General features: G+C 43.1%; 1 protein-coding gene across 21 annotated transcripts in view; it reads left to right on the top strand.

The window, feature by feature from the left end:
- MTSS1 (MTSS I-BAR domain containing 1) overlaps positions 1-25,590 on the top strand; it is a 126,465-nt gene that overhangs the window by 62,545 nt on the left and 38,330 nt on the right. Inside the window, exon 1 of one of the 21 annotated variants that reach the window (XM_042036573.1) lies at positions 16,498-16,519. The exons of the other annotated variants lie outside the window; for them this stretch is intronic. Coding sequence (XP_041892507.1) covers positions 16,513-16,519 — 7 coding nt within the window. The 5' untranslated portion in view covers positions 16,498-16,512. Of the gene's footprint in view, positions 1-16,497; positions 16,520-25,590 lie in introns of those variants that run through there. 21 annotated transcript variants of the gene reach the window in all.

Genomic DNA, 25,590 nt, shown 5'->3' with positions numbered 1-25,590 from the left:
TCTGATATGTAGAGCAGACAGCTGCAGGCTCAATTAATTCACCCCTCTGATTTTTTTTCATAGTATTTTTTTTTCCCAGGAGGCTGTAGTGACTTCCAAACCCTCACGGGTGAGTGGTGTTTATGGCTTGTTGACTTTGATTGAAGTGCAGAGTGCTGTTCACAATGAGAGTGAGTTTGCATGTGAAAGTCTCCACTGGATGTCTTTCCGGGTGGATGGCCTGAGCTGCTGGGTACCCACCGCTTCACTGGCATCCGTCTTGCCCAAAGCAAATGAAATTTTGGGTGCTGAGTGCAGGAAGCTGAGCCTGCCTGGAGTTAAAGTGAGCCCTGGGAGGTGAAACCAAGGAGCTGGATATGGAAGCAGAGGGGAAAGCAAAGCATGACAGCCCAGTTGCCGATTTGAGCCGCATGTGCTGTGAACACACGGAGGAAAAGTTTGCAGCTAGCTTCTCTTCCCCTCCACCCACCCATGCAATCCCCTGTGTCTGCTCTGGGCGAGCAGGAGGAGCAGCTCCCCAATGCTCTCTGCCAGTGCACACACCTGTATTTCAAACATGCTGTCTGTGACAGCCCCATGTGCCTGGTGCTGTCTGATGCTCGGTGCCATGTGGCAGAGAGGTGTGGATGAGGAACAGAGCCCAGAGCAGAGCTGGGGGGGACTTGCTGTGGAGCCCTCCCTGGCTTCCTAATAAACATGCAGGAGGGGGCAAAGCTTGGGGCAGCATGGCATCTTTGGTAGGAGAAAGAGTTGGAAGCCACCAGCTTCTGTCCATTTGGCTGCCTTAGAAGCTGCTCTCCTGAATGTGCTTCATCCACATCCATGCTAGTGGTTCTGCATAGTTTTTGTAGTCAAGAGGATTGTGTTATTTTGTTTGTTTTGTTTGGGGTTTTTTTACAATAAAAAGTGATTAAAGAACAGTCTGTGCTAGACCGACTGACTGCTTCATTTTTTTAGTTAACAGATTAGATTTTGTCTAAAGCTGTGTCTCCCCCAGCAGTAAAGCAGCATGATGCCCAGTATGTGCCTGCTTTATGGTACCCTTTCTTAAAGCTTTTGGCTTCTGACATAGGTTACTGTGGGATATTCTAATGAATCTGAAGTTATTAAAAAAACCGAAATCTATTACATTTCAGGGATGTTTAGGCATCACGCTTCAGTAGTGCTAATTAGATATGTGACCCATTTTCATTCTGCTTTAGGTCCTGGGGGATGGTGGAGCTTCATTATTAATAGAAGGATAGAGAATGCCCATGTTCCTTACTCTAAATAGCTTCTTCAAAACATGCCCAAAGGGCTTTAGGGTGTTTTCTGTGTGGACACTGGTCATGTTTTCTTTTTCTTTAAGTGAGGAAGTGGGACAAGGGGAGATCTCTCTCTCCAGAAATAAATAATTGAACTTTTTTTTTCTTTCATTTGGAAAACCTAGTGGCAAATCAAGGTCCTCTTGGATTCTATGTTTGCCTTGTTTTTATTCACAAGGGAATAAACTTAAATTTTTTTAAGAATAAAAATGCTTTTAATGTTGCAGTAGCTTCCCATTAACTGGTATTTTTAGCTCACAGAATCTGTGCAGCTCATGTCTTCATGACATGCACTGAATGGCTGGCTGGATGCTGACAAATGGTAGCAGTACTAAGAGGTACTTGTTGAGAAACATCCTGACAAAGTGCATGATGTGATGCAAAACTGAGGCCGGAAGGAGCAAACAGCCCTTTCCAGAATCTGTCCTTGGAAAGCCCTCGTATTCTGTGCTCTTTTCAGCAGAACTCAGTTGTTTCCAGAAAATCTGTAGTAAACAGATGCCCCCAATGACTGAAAATGCTGAACTCACTTTGGAGTGAATCCTTGGTGAGACCTGGGGGTAAGTATTAAAAATAATATAAATTAATAAAAGATAACAGAGTGTTCCCAGGCAACTGTCAAAGGAGCTGTGGCTGCTGCATCTCTGGACTTTGCTGAAATGACCTCTTACATTTTGAGCATCTTGCCTGCCCTTGGATGAAATGGTTGTTCTGAACTTTGCTGATACACCTCACAGGCAGCAGTTGAGCTTGTGAGTGCTGCTGTATTTACTGTTACAGTGCTGATGTCCCTGTGCTATCAATAAAAATAATAATAATTAAAAAAAAAAAAGATATAAAAGTTATTCAAGGAATTGGGGTAAAGCCGAGCTGGACTCAGCTCTCAACAGTATAGCACTCATTTATGACTGAATAACTACATTTTTGTGATTTTGCTGTGTCAGTGGGGTTAATCTGAAAGCAGGCAGAGGAAGGAACTCTCCTTTCATTTCACTTTTAATGACTCCACTAAGCAAAAAGGTAAGCTGGGTTTTACCTCTGAATTTACTGGTCTGAGGAGTTGTCCATAAAACGTAACTTGGAGGCTTGATGTTAAAGTTGAGTCTACTGAAGAAGCAGTCTGTGGCAGAGGAGTTTGAGGCAGGTTAGTACAACACTAGGATAGTTTTCTGGGTGTTTTTCTGGGGTCGTCTGAGAGGTGTTTTGGTGCAGAGGAACATGAAGCTCTGCTATGCAGCTCCTTCCTTTGCATGATAGTTTGACGTGTGTGTAGCAGATGATGAAGTTAACCTTTTCTGTTTGCAGAGGAGGAGGGAAGTAACCTTTTCAAAAGCTGTGTTTATCAGTATAAACATAACTTTGTACATCGTAAACATGAGCAGCATGACTAGATTTTGGGTGGCTGCTTTATTGCTTGTTTCACATTCTCATTTGGAGTATGTTAGGTGCTGTCATCTGTCTCTACCATGAGAAAACTGCTGTCTAAAAATGCACAGTGTACAACAGGATGAGAAAAATCACTCCTACATGCAGTCTAAGATGGAATCTTACAGTTATTTAAGCCCACATTTAGCTTAATTCGCTGTAGATATGTAGGACTACACAGAGTGAGTAAAGGTTAATGCATTTACAAGACTTTGAAGACCAGAAGAAAACTTGATTTAATTTGAAATTTGCGTTACATTGTGTGATGCCTCACTGCTGAGTATTTGTCAGAAGATGCCGGTGGCATGTTGCATGGCTGTTTGTTTTGGTCATGGGTTATTTTGCAGTTTTTTATCACAAATCAATTTCCACGTTTTTCCTCATCTTTACCACTTGTTTTTCTTAATTCTGCTGTTTTCATTTTTCTCCTGCGTATCTTATTTACAGAAATTTTCGCTCAGTTGCCTCACTGAAGACTTTGAAAGGGAAACAAATTGCTACTGAAAATAAATTCTGAAGATTTTCCCTGCACAGAAACATTGAATAGAAGCTAGGTACTGCCAGGACAGAGCCTTCAGCCTCGGAGAACTAACAGCCGACTGTGTCCTGTTAATTAATGTTGTACTGTGCAAATGTACAGCTCCACAGCTGTTGATAAGTAAGCTTTTCCTTGCAAAAAAAAGTGGTCTTGAGGTGATGATTTGGCTGAATGTTTTGAGTGCATATACTCAAACTTGGCTCACTCCCCAGGAAAGCATCTGAGATAGTGGTGCTGCAGTGGAGGTTGTGTTGCCTGCATGTTCCGAGAGGAATGCGGCTCCGTGCCGGGCCCTACGTGCCACGCTGGTGTTTTGCATTCCACTGGAGATAGCGCCTAGGACTTTCTCTTGAGAAGAAAACCAGAAAACACCTGTTACTGTTGGCAGCTGGTGCTTAACAGCAAACAGATAGACAGACAGACCAGGGCTCCTGCATTCCTGCCTACCGAATGCATAGGCTTGTAAAGTCCTGCTTGGGAATAAAGAAATGTTGTCTTACAGAAAAAATTAATGATGTTTTCTGAGTCTAAATGGATTGGACTCACTGTGGATGTCTTATCTAGGAATTCTCAAGGAAGCTGATGGACACATCCCAGAGGTGGTTTTTTTTTTTTTCGTTTAAATTAACTTACCAACTAAATATGGTAAAATCTATAATAGATTGAAGCTTTCTTCTTTGGTGGGGCTGAAGTATAAGCAGATAAGGAAAGGGTTTTTATGAAATTATAGATAAGTATGCAGAATTTTGCTCTTAAGATCACAAGGTCCAGATATGTTCTCAGGCATAAAGACAAGTTACCAAAAATAAAAATGAAATAATTTATATTTTTAGTCTTTCAAAATAGCATTTCAGGCTGGATGAGACAATTTTCAAATCTCCTGGATTGGACCAGACAGTAAAAAGCTATAAATAGCATGTTCTCCTGCAAGCACTGCATTTGACAACCAGGCATACAGGGAAGGGATGCAGAATTTAATGCATCTGAAGCAGATTTTGTTGTTCCACCAGTTGAAAAAGAGCTGAGGGACTATGATAAACACCTGGGGAAGCTACTGGTGCATGTTAACAAGTGGTTGTTTTTGAAGACTTGGTGTTGTTACAGAAGAAGCATTTGAAGAGGTTGATCTGTAGAGGATGCTTTGTTCCGCTGTCTGGCTGGATGGCTGGGTGCATTTCCCCAGCATGGGGATCATGATGTGCCCGTAATTGCAGTTAAATGAACATGGCTGGCTCTCAGGCAAATGAAACCTAATTTGTCACAGCTGTCAGAATGATCATGTCATGTTTGTTGCCTTCAGGAACAGTTTTAGGCTGCAAATCCTGTTAAGGTCACAGCTTTTTCTTGTTAAATATTGCACAGCGTGTTTGCCGACCTTAGTACTTATCTTAGTGAATTTTTTTAAAGGCAAACACACCAATTCTGTCCCTTATATAAGCTGGGGCTGAACTTCTGTGAACCTTAGTCCTGTGGGCTAGAGCTTGCTAATTTGGTGGACTTCAAGGACTTGAGCATAGCAGTAATTTGAGGGTTTGCATAGAGCAGTTGAGAGATCTGTTCATGGATTCGTATGATCAAGATTTTGGAAATCATGCTTCAAATTAGAGTTTAAAGAGCAGCCCTCCCAGGCTGGATTGAACACATAGTTACACTGTACATCAGCAGCAGCAGACAAAAGCAGCACAGCAGCTTTGAATTTTGCATTTGTGCCAGCAGGAAATACAGTAGAATAAATGTAAGACCCTATTCTTAATATCTCAGAAAAACACAGCAAAGTGTAGACTTCTTGAAATCCCCCTTAGTAGTAATTTCAGTATTTTTTTGCTTTTGTTTCTAGATTAACGGATTGGGTCTAAATTGGATAAAGCAAGTTCTGTTCTGTAAAACAAACAAATGCTAATTTTTGAATGTCAAGCCTGAGGGAGCAGAGAGCTTTACTGCTCTATTCTTCTTCTAAAAAATGGAAACAAGATTTCATGTAATTATTTGGATCCCTAAAATGCCTGAGACTGATTCGTCCCACTTCCCCAACAGTCCTTCCTGTGCTGGTGGCCGTAGTAGAACTTCAGAGGGAGAGGTGAAATGTCTGTGCCTGTAGATTGTGAGAGTGCAAGGCTGGAAAATGACAGCTGTACCCAGAGCGGGAAGAGCTGAGCTTTTAACAGAGAGATCATGCAGACACATTGCTCTTGATGCAACACTGGCTGCCCCTTGTCTTGGTCACTACTGAGTCTTGGGGACATGGCCACATGTCCCCTCGGGCTGCAGCTGCCCCTCTCTGTGCACCTGCCCCAGCCTGTTGGGGAGGACATTGGGACACAGCTGTCTGTATCTGCCATCAGCTGGTGTCCCAGAGGGATGTCTGCAGGGCCATCCTTTTCCTCCTCCACCCGTTGCGCCTGCATAGCAGTGCCTAGCCCTGGGCTTCCCATCGCCCCATTCTGGGGCTGGGGAGGTAGAGCAAGGCTGGCTGGGGGAGGAGCAGTGCACCGTACAAGGGAGAGGGTAGGAAAGCGACTGCTGACCCCAAAAAGCTCCTTCTGCTCTTGAAATGAGTCTGCCTTCTTCCAGGCTTTCTGCCTGTCCTCCCCTCCCATTGCAGGAGTGCCGCAGCTCACAGGAGGAGCCTCAAACTGGCTCTGCTGCTGCCTTAACCTTGTTGTATATATCATACTTGGAAATGTAGGGATGGAGTGTACCAGTAGAAGACTAGATGAGGGAAGATGGAGCAGAATTGGTAAAAATAATCTCATAAAACTGCCTTGTTAATGAAGTTTTGGGCACATCTGGCTGCCGGATCATCAGCAAAAGGTGAACAGCCTCACCCTCAAAACTTTATTTGCATATATTTTATCTCCAGTTCCTTTTGCAAAATATGTATTGGCATTCAAGTATCCATCACTTCCATGACAAGAAACTGCAGTCCCTGATGTTCAGGGCTTTAAAAAAAAAAAAGCTTCAATCTTCTGTAGTAACATGAAAGTTTAACAGTTGATAAAAGAAAAACAAAAAGTTACGCATTTGCTTTTGTAGATTGTGAGGACATGACATTACAGAAAAATATTATAAGCTTTAGCCTAATGATTTACTGAAGCCCATTTTTTCATTTTATTGTAACATTCAGTCTCTTACTATGCAGCTGTCTGGTTTCCCCAGAGAACAGAAGACTAGCTCAGAGATATAAATCTCTGTTAATGATTTTAAATAGCTATCTATCTGTATATAATACAATTTTTTTTTTCTTTTGCCCTGAGCATTCAAGCATGGGATTAGGAGAGGATAATCAATAATCCTCAATGCACAGCAGAGCCACTGTTGGTGGTGAGGGCTCAGAGCTGCTGCAAAATCCCATTGCCACCTTCCAGCCTCTCACCATGAGGCCTCTCGCTGTTGATTGTGAGATTTCTAGCAGAAATGGTCCCTCCAAGACCTGCAGCCTGCACTGCATGCCAGAGCAGATCACTGTTTTCCCAGACAGCTCATGTGAGCTGGTCACCTTAAGTCTCTTGTACAACAAGAGAAATAAAGGAAGAGCTGTGCTGTAGCTTGTTGGGAACACTGAGGGGTTCCGTTAAGTTTTGTTTGTCCTTAGCAAACGAAGGTTGAGTGAGGTTTGTACAAACAGAAGAACCTATTGTGAAATAAGAGATACTGTAGGCAAACGTACTAAGGAGCATGGAGTGAATGTGAACAGACCCCTGGGCATTAGCCAGGACGTTCCTCATCTCCTGTAGTTTGTGTCTGAACCAGCCCTGGAGGGACCCTTTTCATCCTGGAAAAAATACGTAGACCTTGGAACTAACATTTCCATCCATTTGTTTCCCCAGTAATCCCAGGCAAGTTTCTGCAGTTGGGATGCAGGACCAGCAAATACTGGGTGTGTTTAAAAGGGCAGGATTTTTATGACTTCATGTATTTTCTTTTGTTGTATTCACATTAACGATGTATCAGGAAATTAGTGATTTAAGAGATGATGTGTGGCTGCAGGGCCATTTAGCTGTACTTTAACTGGGAGCACGCTGGTTGTGACTGAATATTTCTTTACCTTCAAAGCTCTCCAAAGGCTTTTGCAAATAAATTTGTTTACTATGCTTTTTGCACTGGAAACATGCTCCCAGGAGAGAAGCCACCACCAAAGTTAGTGTTAGATGGAAATGTCTGCTTGTGAACTGAAGGTGTTGATATCATTTTAGGCCAAATGATCTGGTGGTGTTGGTTCAAATGAGCAATACAGAGGTTTGTGGACCACAGCAAGCAAGCTTGTGCTACTGCCTGGATTTAGTCTTGAAAACCAGGTTGTACAAAAGGATGTGGGGCAGTGGTTATGGGACCTCCATAGAAGGTCACTGTCCCCTGTGCTGAATGTACTGAGCACCAGAGGGCTCGTATGTGCTTTGTGATGTAAGATGCGAAAATCTTCCGTAGTCTCAAGAGAAGAGGTGGTGATCCTGCCATGTAGAGGAGTCTGGTTCTGATGGCAGATGTGTAGTGATTTCATGTGGAGAACAGGAGGAAAAAGAGACCTGCCATTGGTGGCTTTGTACTCTGGAGGCTCTTCCTTCCCCTCTTTCACTGCCCCTTTTGCTCCATGTTGTTTCTGTTGGTCAGTAACCATCAGTGGTAACAGTCCTGCCCTTCATGGCATCATCTCTGTGGGCTTCTTTGATGGCCCTTTTGGCCCACCTGCAAACAGGACTGCCTGGAACAGCCCATGTTTCCCTCCAAGGCACCTTGTCCAGCCACATTTGCAGGCTGGCTCTAACAGCAACACCAGCATCCATTTCCATAATACCTTGATTTTTCAGGGTTCAGATCACAGGTTCCAGATAAAAAGGAGTCCGTCCTTGGAGGTAAAATTACCTGCTGTTAGTGTTCTATGATCACTGACTGACTCACATGTCTAATGTGCATTCTGAGCTTACTGGTTGTAGTACAGCAGTCCCATCCTGCCAAATTGCTTGGCAACCCTATGTGCTCACCAGCTTGTAGACACTGTGGGACTCCTCCATCTTTTGCCACCAGTTTTTGGCTTAACACAAATGAATTGGGAAGGGCTAGAAGTAAACCATTGCAGGTGAAACTCTTCACGATATGTGTTCTGTGCCAAGTGAACTTCTATCATTGATTTAAAGGCATACACGGATAGCAAATAGGGCACCACTAAGATTCATGGTGCTGTTACAGCGTGAGACCTAATAAATCTTCTTATGAGTGCCTTGTACTTAGTTCATGTACTTACTCTGACCACTGGGATTTATTCTTAGCCCTGCTTTTTTTTTCAGGAATTGCTGTTCCTTTATGAAACAGGAGCAGACTGTCTGCTGTGTCAGACTTGCTTCTCTCGACCAGGCACAGATAGAGATGGGAAATGCCTTGGAAAATGAGAGAGAGGGCAGAGTCGGGTTGAAAGTTGGAAAGGGCTGGATTTGATCTCATTTTACTTGTGGTGTTATTTCTCTTCTTGAACCACTTTTTTACTTCCCGAGGTAATGCCCATTTGCCATTTTAAGAAAGTCAATAAATACCCCTTGGCAAGAAGACCTGCCCACCTCCTACTTGATCTGTCCATGACTCCGTATTTAACTCTTGTATGAATCTGCTTGTGTTGTTTTACATATTGAAGTCTAAGGGATATGAGTACTTAAACCATTTACATAAGGTAAATTAATGTTTTTGTTAGTTTCTGTGCTTTTGAGTTTGCAGTGATTGTGTGTACTCTGGGACCCATGTTCACAAATTTAATTCCAGGAGAACGAATGTATTAGGAGTAACTGGAGGAGTATGTGTTGGGATTGACACTACTGGTACTGCTTTTTGTCTGTTGCTGAAATGTCAGTGACAGGTTCTTACTGGCTTGAAAAAAAGGTTGGTAGTTCCTGAGAATGGAGAGAGGCACAAATAAACCAACCCTTCCTGTAGAAGCTTGTTTGATGTGTTCTCTACTCTCTTTGTGCATGAGAGGCAATGTATCAGTTTTGCTGCCATGGCTCAGTTTTGTATCAGGAGAACCCAGAAGGAGGTGCACTGCCTGGTGATTCCTGGTCCTCCTCTGACCTGAGTTTTGGTTTTGAGCTCATAATTGTCTTTTTAACTTCTGATGACTGTTTTGTTTTGATGCTGATGCAGTGCATCTGAGATGGAAACAGTGATGCTGAGTTCTGTGAAAATGGTGACTGAAGTTCCCTATTAAGCTGGCTTTTTGTGGAAGTGGTTTAGAGGGTAGTGGGGTTAAATCCAGCTGGTACAGCAGGAGCTCTTCCATCTGCTCTGCTCTGGGGTGCAGTTGCACAGTAACAAGCCTGGTCAAGCTGGTGGCGTGTTTACGTTAAGGCACTTGCTGACTCATTAGCAGAAATACAGTGGTGAGGAAATCCTCTGCCTGCCAACTGACCGTGTACTGTTACAGTCACTGTGGCAACATGGTGGTGCTGTCTGTCAGGGATACCCATGGCCTGCCTTTTTTTTTTTCTTTTTATTTTTTTCTTTTTTTTTTTCTTTTTTTTTTTTTAATATTAAAAAAAAAAATTAAAAGCCCTGAAATGGGAAGGAGGAAATGTTGCAAGGCTGATTAAGGCTTCTCAAGGTGATCTGTGGGAAGCAGTTGTGGAGTGCAGATCCCCCTTCTCTGCCTTCCTTCCATGAGCCACCCAGAAGTTTGGACAAGCCCTCCATGTTGACACAGACTAAATTACTCTTCTCAATCGCTTCTCCACCATCTCCTGTGCTAATTACTGCTCTGCAAATCTACCCTCTGGTCTGATTTTTAAATTCATCCAGAAGGCTGAGCAGCTCAGAAGATCTGCTGTAAACATGACTTACCCAGCAGGCAGTAAAGTTGCTCTCCAGCCCTCCAAGGAGAATAAAGCCTGTCTGTTGGGCAGCTGGTTTTATCAGTCTGTGTTGCAGATTAAAACGTTTCAATGTCTTTTCTACCAAATCAAGAAGAAAAAAAATAATGTTTTTGTTACCAGGTCCCTGGCTGCATGTTCATAGAGAACTAATTGACCAAATGTCAGTCACTTGTGCTCCTTGAAGGGAAGGACCATCTTCCCTGTGCTGGGCATACATGAGCACAACCCATGCCTGTTCTCAGGCTGATGGTGTTTTTTATGTTTTACCCACCAGTGACAGGAGCTGCTCAAGTTATAGTGTGCAGAGCCCAGACTGCCAGGCCAGGGATATATCTGCTCCCATGCTCCTGGGACATGGGATGTGGTGTAGAGATTGCACTGCTTTTAAAATGGAAAGGTTTAGGGCCTCCATAGCCTAGCTGCCAAGCATATGCTTTATCCAGGCATTCTCCCCCTTAAACCTCCACTTGTGATGCTTATGGCATGCCTTGTTTCAGCAGAAAGCTCTCTAAGTCACCAGTTCAAGTTTCGAAGGCATTTATACCATCTCAGAATTGGCCAGGGTCTGTTGGGGAGATGAAATCTCATAGGTACAAGAGCTTCACAGCTCTGTACAGGTTGCAGGTATTTGGGCATTTTGGTTGCTTGTGGTGACTCATCAGATTTTTCTTGGAGGAGTGCTGAGGGGTTGAAGCACTGAAAGTGATCTTAGAATAGTTGAAAGCAAAGATCGTGGTGCCTACATACTGCACCTTTACAGTTACTGTGTGAACCAAAGTACAAGATTATAAGGGCACATCAGAGACACGGTTCAAGGCCTTCTTAGAAAGAAATACGAGATTTTGGATTTAAGTATAAGCCAAACAGATTGCATCTTTCTTGCTTTCTAGTCATGAGGTTGATACATGACTTCACTCTTCACCTGCTTTTTTTTTTTGCCAGCTTATTTTCTTGCTATGTAAGATGAATTTCTTTTCTCTTGATTCACTTTCTGTTAGAGGGACATAGTGTTAGTTTTTTACCCCTGTAAAATTAAACATCTCCCATTCCTGTAGGTATAGATGTCTTAGACATAAATCTTCCTGCTGTAACTGGTTCTGGAGCTCTTTTGCAATAGTGTGTTGCAAAAGTCTCATTAGGGCTTCCCTGTGTCACAGTAATATTATGCCCTTTAAGCAGTAACCCTGCTTTGACACCTCTGTGAATAGCAGTGCAATGCCTGATGAAAATGCAGTTTTCCTGGGATGAAAATGTTTATGTTAATGAAGCTATGTTCATACGTGCTGGAGCTTATGGTACAGATATTTTCTGTGCAAAACCCCTGAGTGATATGCTGGTAAGAGTCTTGGTGAGTCTAATCCTGGATTTAAAAAACATACCATATTCAGTATGGCCTTAGAAATACAACCAGGGTAGGTATGAGGTAAAAATAAACCTTTCCATAATGCAGAACACTTGGTTTAAGAAGTGGAGGAATATTTAGTAACAGGCTTTGATTGAACTATGTGCTGTGGAACAAAAATATTTCATTGATCTCTGTGAAAGCTTGTAATTTGTTTTTTTTTTAATTGTTACAACTGTACAACCCAAATGAACAGACCACAGCAGTGAGGTTTGAACCCAGGATTTCTGGATCAAGACCCATGAGCAGATGTTTTGTAAGGTTAAGCACTTACTATTAGTTTGTAGCCAGAAGAGATTCCTAAGCCTTATGGTCAGTAACAGGTGACCAAAGGTAGTTTTTAAGTAAAAGCTTAACCTGTGTGCCCAGTGGCACAGGCTTGGAACAGGAGCTACTGTGTGTAGTTCAATTCTTGGTAATCATGTTCGACCATAGGTTGATGAAAGAAACATTTACCCTTCCCATTAATTTATATTTGTGTTTTGGTAACCCTCTGGACTATGAGCAGAAATAGGGGCTGGTCCTGCAAGCATGAGTGCAACTCGAGCACACTCTGCTGTGCTTGGGCGTGGTGAACTCAGGTGCTGAGGGAAAGTGAAACAATTCTAGGGCCCAGAGGCCAGCAGGGTACATGCATGCTTTGGGAGTTTGCTGTTGCCACTGCTGACTCAGCTGTGGGGAGGAGGGATGTATGTTTTTTGTTTTCAGAATTGCTTATCAAGCTGGTGGGGAAAAAGAAACTACTCTGGAGAAGTGGAAAAAGCTTTGTCTGTCAAGAAGGCAGTTTGAGCTTGCAGATCCTTTCCTGTTTAATTTCTAAAATCCAGGTGTGATTGAAAGACAGTGAAGTTCTGTGTTACATATTCTATGGGAAACTTTCATTCAGCTTCTCCAGCAATTTCCTGATACCATAACAGCAGCTGAGGAAAGGATCAGGCAGAAGGTGAGGGTGGGTAGGTGTTCCTACACGGCCACACTGAAGTCATTTCTGGAGATGTGAGAGAGCTCCTTAGGAGTATATTTACTTGCAGCAGCTACAGTAGAAAAGGAAGAATGGTGTGTCCGATGTATCTGGAGGATATTGGATAGCCTGAGCAAGTGAAGTACGGTGCATCCTGAGATCAGTGAAGAAAAGAGGTCAGGCTCTTAGTTGTTGCTTGCTGAAAGTTTGCAGCTTGTATCCAGGCACAAGCTCAAGACCTTCTCCCAGATTCACAGTGCCTCCTCCGGAAACAGGCCCATTTCTTGGAGCATCTGGGATTTTCTACAAGACATCTTCTTCAATCCAGCACTGAGCTGGACTGACCCTGTTTAGCTTGTGAGACAAAACAAAATTGTAGCTAGGGGACTACAGCTCTAATAAGCAGATCCCAAACAAAATTCAAGGCTGTTAAAGTGTCTCATTGAATTATGGTGCTACAGGAGCATAGTGACTCATAGTGAAGCTAATCACCTGCTGCTTTGTCTTGACTGCAAAGAATAGATTGCTAGTTAAACATTTAAAGGTCATAGCCTTAGAAGCTGTATTAGTGTTGCTTTCCCTCTTTGCTCCCCCAACCCCGTAATGCCTGGATTTACTACGGGAAATCAAGCAGATACTCTGGAGATCTGTGTTCTGAAGATGAGACTTGGCATTCTTATCTTTCAGGCTCATGCTGACAACCTCTATGCATTCATTTATGAGAGAGGCCATGCTGGAACACATTACATTTTCTCTCCACAAATTTCCCAAAGCATCACCAGTATGGCATTGGTGCTCTGTGGAGAATGAAATTACCCTAAATTTTAAATCATAGATATTATGGGGTTCATTCTTCTTCATCATGGGGAATTCCAGGAGTGAAACTGGAGCTCAGGTCTCTATTCCCACAGCCAGGCAAGTTCAGTGTTTTCAAATTAATAGTGCTTTATTGTTCATTGGACCAAGAGCATCTTAAAGGAGACAGTTTTCTTGGTTCTCCCTAAAGAGGCTGTAGACCTCTCTAGTTGGCTGAGAAAAGAACAGACTGTTTATTTCTGGCATTAACTTGTCTGTGTGGGTGAGCAGAGGAACTGTGTCTCTTGGACAGAACTGTCATTAACTCTCCCTGCAGTTGTCCCCAGTTGCAGCAGTCATTGAAGCAATTGTCAGGAAGGTTCTGTAGAGAGAGGACTTGGCTCTTTGCCTAGTGGATCTTCCAATACTCTCTGCTGTAAAAGAGCCTTTCAGGTTGATGAAGGTGGTACACTTTTCTATCAAAATGCCGGTCTAGCTCTTCTAAGTGATTCATGCTCCTTAGATCGCTTCCAGTTCACTGCTGTGAATCACCAGGACAGGTGGTGTCTGCCTTGGTGGCTCTCCTGGAGAAGCATTGAGATGGTGGTAGAGGAAATCTTGCAGATAAAATAACAGCAAACCATGCTGAAGAATCTAAACCTCTAGGTCACTTCAAAAGTCAGTGGGTGCAGTGGATATCACCAGCGATATCAGCTATTTTATCACCAGCGATATTAGCACTCCAATTTAAATATAGATTTTGAAGGAAGTTTGTAATATTTTCTGCATATGGATGTTTTATAGCAGGAAGCGTATCCTGCTGTAAATTACTCTGTTTGAGAGGCTGCATTAAAGATTGTGTGTGACTTAAGCCTGGAAGTTTTTCCTTTCAGAACTGTTGGCTGTACTAAATTGATAGACCACTGGCATGTTTTAAGCTTGACCGTTGCCTTACTTTTGGACTGGGCTGGAGAGCATGGTGTCAGAAAAACGTGTTTCCTATCAGCTGCCAAGTTTTTGTTCTTGTAGAATGATCTGGACAAGCTGAATCAATGGGCCGAGGCCAGTGGTATGAGGTTCAACAAGGTGAAGAGCTGGGTCCTGTGTTTTGGTCACAACAACCCCTTGCAACACTACAGGCTTGAAAAAGAGTGGCTGGAAAGCTGCCCATCAGAAATGGACCTAGGGATTATGGACCAGGGCAGTGATCATCCCCTTGTACTTAGCACTGGTGAGGCCCCACCTGGAGTTCTGTATCCAGTTTTGGGCTCCTCACTACAAGAAAGACACTGAGGTGCTGGAACATGTCCGGAGAAGGGTAGCGGAGCTGGGGAAGGGACTGGAGCACAAGTCCTAAGAGGAGTGGCTGAGGGAGCAGGTGGTGTTTAGCCTGGAGAAAAGGAGGCTTGGGGGGACTTTATAGCTCTCTAAAAGGAGAGCTCACTGAAAGGTGGCTGTAACCAGGTGGGGGCTTGGTTTCTTCCTGGTTTCTTCTCCCAGCAAACAAGTGAAAGGACAAGAGGAAATGACCTCAGATTGTGCCAGGGGAGGTTCAGGTTGGACATCAGGAAGAATCAGGATGGTTAAACATAGATACAGGCTGCCCACTGGAGTTACCATCCCTGGAAATGTTCAAGAAACAACTGCACATGGCACTTAGTGCTATGGTTTTGTTGCCAATTTGGTGTTTTGTCTAAGGGTGGACTTGATCTTGGAGGTCTTCTCCGACCTAAGATTCTGTGGTGCCTTGGTGGCCAACAACAATATGAAGCAGTCTTGTGAACTGAGGGAAGATGGACCTTAGTCTGACATCTGGTGAGGTGTTGGGAGATACTCTGTGTTGATTTCTGTCTTTATGCCCATCTTTCTAGTGCATGTCCACATCTACAGTGGTTCTTATTTTTAGGAGGGATCCTTGGATGCCCTAGTGGCCTTTTCCAGGGTTGCAGAACTGCTGTTGGGAGACATTGATGCAAGTAACGAAGAGACGGAAGGGCCCAAAACTTCCAAAGGAATAGGGTGGATAACAGCATGCTGCTGTACATCCAGAGATCCTCATTTGTGCCTGAGGCTGTCCCTGGCCAGCCTTGCTTGAAATGTACCATGTCACTTTAGCCAAAGAGCTGTCTGAGGTCTTGAGCCCATGAAATATGTGTGCTGCTGGCTGCAGGGAAAAGGGCCCCTCACTTTTGAGGGCTGCTGGCTTGTGCAGATTTTGGGTTGACCTTTGACCTCACTAACAGATGGCAGGATAAATTGATGGTGGATGTATTTTTAAATAAGCAGATTGTGCTTTCGGTCTTTGCCTGCTTGTCAGGATATTTTTTCTTGAGGTGTGCCTTGGCAGAGAGATGACTGAGGTAGGTGCTTACCTCTGCCTCAAGCATTTGAGGTACCCCCAATTCAGAAATAGGTCAGTGTTTCACACTGACAAAGCCTGGGAGCATTAAAGTTGTTTGAAATGTGTCCAGTGCAACTCTGTTAACAGCACCTTGAAGGAAAGATGCATTTTTAATAGTCAACAGCTACATTTGGCTGAGGGGCATCTGTCCATGTTACTCTGTGGAGGTGACTCCAGACATGGATCATGCTGAAGGAAGGTGGTGCCTTCTTGGAAAATAGCTTCTGCTGAAAAGTTTCTTCACCCTTTTTTTGCAAACTGATTTCTTTTGATGTTGTTTTTTTTTTTTCCTTTTGTAAAAGGCAGTCAAACTTCAAAGGAAACCATATCATACCATGTTCTGCATGCACTTTAGGTTTAAAATGGAGTCTTCACACATTTGGTTACAGCTAGAAAAAAGTGTCCGTGGGTATCCTCTCCCTCTTCCTGCCCATTGTGACTGCTGATTTGACTTGCAAGTGCTGCCTGTAGTAACGGGCAGTCATTGGATGGGTAATTGCTGATGCTGATTTATACCTGTTTTCTCTTAAGTCACATTCTTAAGTGCTTTAAAAATAGTTATTAGGTTTGCTTTTGTTTTCATAGATAACCAGCCATGTCTCTCTTTGGAACTCAATACGTATTTTAATTGCTTCATGCCTAGATCTGCCCTTAGCTCACCTGCATTTTAGCAGACCTGGTATAAAGCTTTGTTAATAGATAAACCAGACCTCCTTCAGTGTGATTCTGTTCTTACTAATGTTTATGGTTCAGGAGTCTGCCAGAGAATTTTTTAGTGCTTCCCACCTCTGCTGCTGTAGGGTTTTGCCATATCTTCCATAGAGGAAAATACTGCATGCCCTGTGAGTATTGGTGGTTTATCTTGGGTTGACAACTGAGGTACCTTTTTCTTGTTTTATTATTATCTGACCTGCAAGTGATGCCTTTCATGGCCTTTGATTCTGTTGGGAATGGCAGATTAATGAGATTAACTACTTTCTTTGGACAGAATTTTTTCTTAAGTAGAGAAACACTCCTTACATCAAGACCCAGTTACACTGTCCTTATTCCAGTTTCAAAAACCAGTTCTTTGGGGTCTGTCTTTTTAATTGAATCATTTATTTTACCTACTTTAAACAAACTGTTCAAAAAATCTAGGCTAATGCCTATTGCAAGTGGTTGTATCTGAAATGAATTGCAGCTGGACAGATTAACTGTGGCAGTTATTTCTGTGGAAGGCATGCCCTTGAGTTCACTCAGGATGAGTGGCAGTGCTGCTGCTGCAGAAGAGGAATTCAGAGATGCTCGTGGCCCGTGTGAGTGCTGCATTGCAGTTGCTGTCAGCTTACGTCACGAGTAATACTCAGGCAGCCCAAGGGCTCGTCGGGAGACTGAGGAGAGCGTGGCTTTAGTACCATGTAACAACAGATCTCATGGTCTGTGTTTTCTGTGCTTCTTGGTGTGTATCTTGTGTCTTCTGTGCAGGGAAGCCTCTATCAGCAGCTCGCTTTTCTCCTTAATGCAGTGTAAAAAGCTGTGAGTGCTTACCATTTACAGCATTTGGGTTGGAGGGCTTTTTAGCCTCATTTTTTAATATATATTTAGAGTCTTACACATGTCATACTGTGATTACAGCATTGCACCATTTGAACCTGTCTGTTTTAATTAGCAGTTGGCATTGCCCTATTTATAGATAGATGGAAAAAGCCCAAGCTAGCCAGTTTGCCGTGCAGAGTGTATTTTCTTCTGTTGACAAGTAGTTTGTAACCATTTTTCCATAGCTAAACTGGCTTGGCAACCTGCAGATGTTGCAGGCATTGGGTACTGATGCTTGAAATAGAAATGGACTCTGAAGAGCATGTGGGATGGAGACGAATAAATCAGAAACTGCTGTTGCATTGGAAGTCTGTTAAGACTGATGATACGACATGCTTACCAGAGCATAACTGCAGAAGTTGACCACATGAAAAACAAGCACATTAAAAATATATATATTTTAAATCTTGCTTCTGTCACATTATTAAGGTTTCTTTTCACTTTGGCATGTTGTGGTAACAAAACTAGTTACTAGTACAAGTGTTTGGCTGTCCAGCATGGTTAAGCTGGTGAGTATTTGTACAAGCAGGAGAAACAGACTGATTCTTTCTGGAACAAGTTGTGTCTAGTCTATAAATGATGTGAAAAGTGTGTGTGCTTTTCTTTTTAACTGCAATTTTAAATCCGCAAAAGTTTTGGCCTGTGTTGACCCTGCAATGCCCAGAAGACTGTTGAGAAACCAGAACAGCATTGTGTTCTTAGACACCCGGGTGTTAGCTGCTCCTCAAGAACTGTCTGCTGATGCACTTCACTCTGGGGAAAACAATTTGAGGCACCTTTGCCCTGTTTGAGAAGCTCTCCTTAACTAAAACCATAAATTACTTCTCAATGCAGATGCTGAATACAGGCACAGGAGTGTTGTTGAGCAGCTCACATGGAGGTTGCTGGGCACACGATGAAATTGCTTTACTCTCTACGGCGTTTGGTTGCAATGATTTCGACACAGTTGTGTTGCAGCCTGGGCTTTGCATGGCCTGTGGACTTGTGGTAGGGTGCACACCATTGTCTTGAAAAACACTGCTCATGAATCAGTGCCTTAAGGCATTGCTGCCCATGAGGGGAGGGTGGGCAATTCAGTAACTCCCTCTTTCCTGCACACCTTTTCAGAGTAGCTGCATCCTTATTCTGCAGCCTGTATTTTTCATTGTCTTGCAAGATTTCAGCCTTTCAGTTTAGGACAGAACTGGCAAGCAGCAGGTGGATTTGAGTCAAGCTTACACTTGGTAATTTGGGACTAGAGCCCAAGACTTAAAGCTTCCAAAACCTGGGAGTTCTCACTTCAGTTAGCAAAATAAAATGTCGTCATCTCTGTTGGCTCTCTGTGTTACAAACTGCATTTGAGACCACATGGCAAGAGTTGTGTGATCCAAGACTTTTCTCGGCATGTCCAGCACAGTAATATAAATGTGGGTTTCCTCAGACTCTGTGTGACTATGTGCACGTTTGAGTGTGTAATTTCTGAGTGACCTATCCTCAGGCTGACTGTCTTTGGGGGAATAGCTGGTTGAATTGATCCTGCTTCACATGGCTGAGCAGGATGCAAGGAAGGGGAAACCTTTCATGTAACAATATCACTGTGAAATATTGGAATATTGGTTACATGGTGCTAAATCAAGGTAGTCTCTGGGCTAACATAGTTAATAAATTCTAAATAGGAGGTGACCCTTTCTGAGCACTTTCTCTAAACTTGTAATTTATATGCTAGTCCTGTGTATTACAATGCCTAAAGCCTAGGTCAGAAGTCCTCCATTCTAATTTGGCACCTACTCTTGTCTTTAATGGCCAAATTAATAGCAGTAGGTCACAGCCAGCTGTTCTGTAGGTGCAGGTTGATGAGGTCTGTTAGAAGAACAAGGGAGCATCAGAGCATGTGAGGAGCTGTGAGGTTTAGATGGATTTCCTGCAATACCAGAGATGTCAAATGACCAGATGAATGTTTCTTTGCTAAAATCAACTTAATTGTAAAGCACTGTTCATTATTTCTTTGAGAAACCTGAAGAAATGAAACAAGTTAGCAATTGGTCTGGCTGCTTTATGTAGGTAAACTGTAATTGGTTTTGTGTAATTTTCAAAATGCCACAGACTTCTTTTTTCATAGATTGGGTTGGGAGAATGCTGGTTTTTGTACATATGGTGCATGTTCAAATTCCTTTGATATCAAAGCTTTTACTTGCATAAAACAAACACTTTCCACATATATTTGCTGTGTTATGTTGACAAAGCAGTGCCAGCGGTGCTTGGAAAACTGTATGTTTGCACTGCTGGGACAGTGGACTCTGGATTTTAGGTAAGGAAAACAATTTTCACAGTGGCACTAATCAGCAACTGGAAGAGAAGCCAAGGAATCTCCACCCCCAGAGACACTCAAAGCTGGACTGGACAGACCCCCAGGACCCTCATGAAAGTTGGCCCTGCCTTAGTGGGCAGTGAGCAGACCAAACAGCCTCCTGTGGTCACTTCCAGTCTTGTCTTTCTGGTTTATGCTGAGTAAGATACTGAAAGGAAGGACTAATAACCAAATGTGTTACATCAGTGTTTGGAGGGGAGCAGAGACTTCCCTCCTGTGGAAAGAGAGGCATCCCCTAGGAAGGGTATTAACATAGTTTTGCATGTTAGTGCTACAAAAGCCTTAGCAGCACTCTGTATATGGATTGTAGCCTTGTTTAAAGCTGCCCAGCCCCAGCTGGTTTGCTGATCAAGGATTATAAAATGAGCAGGACTTGGCTAGAATAGTAACAGTGCTCTGAAGATTTGTCCTGTGTGGAGTGTAAGGTGTGCTGCTCCTCTACCCGAGGGCTGGTCAGTGAGAGGAGGTTCTAAAGGTGTTCTGTACTGCAGTGAGAGAATGGATAAAGCGATGGAGAAGGATAGCTTCTGCTCCTCTTTCAAGGTTTAAATTTCAGGATTTGCAAAGCCCTGTTCTTAATTAATCATTGCTTTCTTTCTGCCTTTTGATTTCTAGTCTTTCTCCTTGATTCAAATCCTGGCTTCTTGCAGTTGTTCTCACTACTCAGGGTGGTGGAGTGATACTTCAAAGCTTGGCCTTCCTGTCCAGGTCTTACAAACCTGGTGTGAACTGCGTGTGTGTGGGTCACAGCAGGCAAGTCCACCCAGATTAGATGCATACAGTTCAACAGAGCTTGTTTGCAAGAAGAAATGCAGTTATTCTGTCCTCACAGAAAGAGATAAGCACATCCTTGGTGTTTGCATGCCTGTCAGCGTTGCTGAGTGTCATGCCGTACGCTGTGCTTGTAATGCTATACACCAAGACAGCTTCATTTGATCTTTTCTGCAAGATGTGCCTTTTTCTTTCTGTGACTCAGAGAATTGAAGCTTTTCTCCTGCACTCTTCATGGTTTAAGCAGGCACACTTTAAATGCAGCCTGATAGTGTGGATTGTTTGGAAGGGTTCATGGGATAAACAGGAGTTTGCCTGCAGAGCATGTGAATCTGTGCATTCAAAGCAGCCAAAGATCTAGTGAGCCCAGCCCTGTGCTTGTAAGATGTCTCACCTGATCTGCATGCAGCCTTCTGTGAACTTCACTTGCTGCTTACAAGGAGAAAGCGTCTGTACCTTTTCTAAATTCAAAAGTTCAGAGTTTGCTGTGTTTTTAAGAGCGTGTGTTTATTGAGTTTCAGGCCAAAAGCACAAAGACCTCCAGTTCCTCTGCTTGGAGATGGCTGTCCTCATTTCACTTTCTGTAACAGGTGGAGTGTATCTTTTTTTTAAGCAGGGTTCACTGTTGTGTATCAAATTCCTTTGTACATGCAGGCGCAAACAGCCAGCTGGTGTCAAACCTATGCAGTCACATTCTCGTTTGCCTTTCTGAAAATTCATTATATTTTAGTAAGGCTGAGGAAGCTGAAGTTGAAAATGAGTGGGATGCAGCCAAATTTAAAAAAAAAAAGGCAGCCTATCAGTGAGGACAAAACTGGTTAACTGTTTGAGAGCTGACCTGATAAACAGCGCAACTGTCTTCATACCAGGTAATATGAGCTTTGAGGCAATCTGGATAACTAAATACTACTGGCCTGGATTCCTGTTACACTTTTGCCGTCTGCTGCTTTATTAAAGAGGTGTGCAGGTTCTCCATGTGGCTGCCACAGAGTCTCCTCTCTAGAGACTCTCTAGGGGTTTAGAGGAGAAGTCTGCAAAGTCAGTGTGTTTCTAATCTCTTCTACCAAGCCATGTTGAAATGAGTCTGGAGTCAGAGTAAATAAATCAGTGGGGATGCAGTTGAGTAATGGGTATTTCAATACATACTTGAGACAATTTTTAAGTGGCATTTGGAGCACACAGAGCAGCTGCCTTGAGAAAGTACCAAAAAGAGGATGTACTGCCTTTTGAAGCACCACCAGCATCCCCCCATATGGATGAGTTGCAGTTAGAGATTGTTAACCCTGAGCAAAGGCATGAGATTGCCCCAGGAGAAGAAACCATGTCCCTGAATCCCCGGGGTGGGGACAGAGCTTTCCCTTGCGCCCAGGGCCTGAGATGTTGCATTCAATGTTTAGGTGTGCATGGAGCCTTTTGGTGGGTTGATGATGATGTATCTCTGTATAACTAACTGAAAAATAACAGACATTATCCAAAATTTCTTGAACTGGTAATTTCTTAAGGTGGTTTGAATGGTTTTACTTCCCTTTGTCCCTTCATGATCTTTGCCTTGGTTCACTGAGGAAGTGTGCTCTGCTGGAAGAAGTGACAGCCTGTAAAAATAGCACTGCCTTATTTTGCAGATCTGCTTGCTGTGAGGTTTCAGTTAGATCTGCTGACTTGGATTTAAAAATAAACTTTTCTTCTGATTTTTGCACCTGCTTGTCCTGGCGGTGCTTGATTTTGTGCTTCGGAGGCAGCAGCCATTTAGTGGTAGCTGAAATCCTTGCTGGATTGGGATCAGCAGCCGAGGTGATTGGGAGACCTGAGTTGAGGGGCTTTTGACTTTTCGGGCCAGAGGTGTTCATAAGGCCAGTATCTAAACATAAAGAGGAGAAAGACCTTGTAGGCTTTTTAGAGCCTCTGTGGAAGTTGTCAATTCAAAATAAGTATGTTTTGCCAAGCGTGCAGTGGAATTGCAGTTGGTGTTCCAAGCCATTTGCTGTAAGTGTATTATCCCTTCTCCTCATTGAATATTGCTGTAATCTAATCAGATTACATTGCAGTTCATTGCTGGGCCCAGGCAAAATAAAGAGCAGTACTTCAGAAGAACGTAAGTATCTTGAGTTACTGCCTCTTCACACGTCGGGCTGACGTTAAGTGTTCATTTAGAGCCAGATTCATGGAGGTATGGAGATCAATGAGTCTGGCTATCTAAATAGGCCTGAACCAGATCTCCATCTTTCCACCCTCTGGAGCATGCAATGGAGTGTGGTCCTCAGTGCAGCAACTGTCCCTGGCTGGTGGAGCTGGCCTTTACATATGTGTTGGCTGGCAGCTTGGCTCTGGGATTCTGCACAGGTGAGTGGTTACTCCAGATTAGCACACAGGCTTGGCCTGGTGTTCTTCAGCTTCAGGAATTCTGTTTTCCTTACAGCGTTCATTTTATTAGCATGTTCCAGCTTTTACTGAGAGCATGAGCTTGGTGACTCTTGTCACCTGCTTTCCTTGAGCCATTGATGGGTGTAGCAGTTGGAGCAAAGCAGTTGGATCTGCTCAGCTTAAGACTGTTAGGTTTACTGAGCTATGCACAGACTGTTTCTGGAACTACATTTTGCTATAAATCTGAAAAGAAATGGGGAGAAGGTATGGGCAATGTTAGTGGACAGCTTGACTGTGAGTACAGATATTTAGCAGACCCTGTGTGTTTTCAGTACTGAAACTTTTTGTATTCTATAGAATACAACATAAATAATGGAGAACGCTATTGTGGCATTTGCTCTTTTCAACGAATCTGTTTCTAATCATGCTTTGGTTTTGTGGCATTAAAAACTTGATGCAGAATTCTAGGTTCATAAAAATGAACAACAGGCACCTGTGAGGAGAGATGGATATTAATTCTTGCAGGAAATCACCAGAAGCAAAATTCTGTCTGTGCTGGCAACACCGTTTGTGAAAGGAAGAGGAGGAGGGAGCAAGCCAGCTTGCACTCCTGACACAAACACCTCAGACTAAAGGATTTTGTTCCTGGGAAAGACTTCTGCCTGGACTTTGGCTGCTCTCTGACAGGATTGTGGTTCAGTGATGCATTTTGTGTCTCTTTACAAGTTCATGAATTAATGACAGACTTAGCTTCTCAGAATGAACCACTGCATCCTGTGATAACTTAAACATTAAAACGCTTTTATCCGCCTGTGTGTGACATCCTCTTTCAAATCAGAGGGCCACAGGTGAACTTTGCATTCATGCACTGAAGGCTGACTAAACCCAAACTGTCCAGAGATCATAGCAGGACTGGTTCATGACTGAATTTATACATTGCATGGGCTGTGTAGAGACCTCTGTGTGCACGGGTTAATTTCTGACCCTGTTGCTTTAATGGCAATGCTCGTGTTGACTCCCATGGGGTGAGGATTTTGCCCAGTGCTAAACTAGAAGAACAGCTAAAGTAAGCAAAAATGCTGCTCACTGAAGGAATAAGCAAGATCAGAAGAAGTCACAAGAGCTTTCTTGCATATTCTTTAACAAACTGACTGGAACATGGTCATAATCTGTTGCAAGGACTTCTGAAAGCTGGTGGTTGCCAGGGCAGGCTGTGGGCTAGGGGTGTCTAAGGTCTCCTCTTCCTTTGGCTTCTTTGCTGCTTTAACTAGCTGCCACTGCCACTCTTCTCCTCAACTCCTTCATCATCTAAGTTCAGTGAAAATGCAATTTGAGATCCTGCTAGTTCCATCCAGAAACAAATGCTAGTTTCTTCTGCAAATGAGAAAATAAACCACCCACTGCATTTTCCTCTCAGCTGGACTGTGGAGGGCTCTGGCAAATGTGACAGAAAACTTCATAGCAGGCCTCTGTGAATGTGTTTTCTAAGTAATTTGCCCAAAAGGACACCTGATCAAACATTACAAGCAATCTGTTCCTTTGCAATGATGACAACTGCAGAGGTGAGGTATATGACAATGGCCTGCCAGAGCTGTTTTATTAAATTTGGTTAATCCAAAATTCATAGGTGAGTTTGGCCTTGAATCTGCATTTGTTGATCCAGTCTTCACTGAAAGATGTCTAAATTAAATCTAAAAAAAAAAAAAACCTCAGGAATTTTTTTCTCTGGTTTTGAGCAGCAGCTTTCAGAGACTTTACCAAGTGCTGCTCAGAAAGGCTCACAGCAGCTGTAGGAGTAAGGGTGTCCTGTTCTCTTTTCCTGCCTGGTGGATGCTGAAAAACATTTGTCTGTTGTCTGCAGTTTTTGATGTGTTTTTCCAACTTACAAGCTTTACCTGGAGACTGTTGACACCCTGAACATAGAGAGCTGCCATAGCTCCACTTTTAGGTTTCTGTCCCAGTAGTAATAGCTGTGCTAGTCACTTCTAAGCAAATCTGTCCTTTTTTCTCTGTCTGCTGTAACACCCTGGAACTGATCCCATCATCCTTGAGTTTCATGGAGACATCCACATAAAAAGTTTGGCAAGACCAAGGTCCGTGCCCCAGGTAATCAGTGATGGAAACTGCTTGCTCTTCTAGCAGCATGAATTTGGATAAGGGTTGAGTAATGGCCATTAACTTAAAATGTCCTACTGTTAGTCGTTTGTCATAGCCTCCATGTTCAGAACTGCATTTAATAATCCAGCCTCCATTCTGCTCCTGCTTGAAGCCTCTTCTGATAACTTTGAAATTACAAAAATATTACACTCATTTTTCATCATTCTCTCCCTTTTGAGAAAGAGGAAAGTGGCTTGCACATTTGAACTATGTCCTTGAAGATAAAATACGAGCTTGTTAATAAGTTGGAACCTTAAAGGCACTTCCTGAAAGGCAGCATCTTCTGAGCCTGCTGGGGTTGCTCAACAGTGAACTGAGAAAAGGAAGATAAGAGGTTGATTGTAGTGAGTTGTTTTGAGTATATAGGGCCATGCAGTTGTACAGCTGCACATTTCATCAAATAATCATTTCCTTGATATATGATCATCACTAAATACAAACATAATGACTCCCATAAAACAATTGAGTCTCTTTCCTACAGTCTCTCCCTGTTGTCTCTCTATGATGCTGAATGACAAGCAAGCATCGAAAGAAATCATTTATGCCTTTATAGTGGACTCATTGTAGTGTCATGGTCCACAGACTTCTGTTTAATTATCTCACATGAAGAAAGTTTGTGGTCTTTTACAGGCTTAGGCAGGAAAGGGAAAAGCAGGGAAGGTGAGAGTAAAGGCACATTTTGCCTTGCAGAGTTGCCTTTTA

Source organism: Corvus kubaryi, unplaced genomic scaffold (assembly GCF_017639235.1).
Source record: "Corvus kubaryi isolate FWS band 111438036 unplaced genomic scaffold, C.kubaryi_AGA036_p1.0 37385, whole genome shotgun sequence".
Taxonomy (NCBI): Eukaryota; Metazoa; Chordata; class Aves; order Passeriformes; family Corvidae; genus Corvus; species Corvus kubaryi.
Note: the sequence above shows the minus strand (reverse complement) of the source record. Positions and strands in the feature narration are given on the sequence as shown.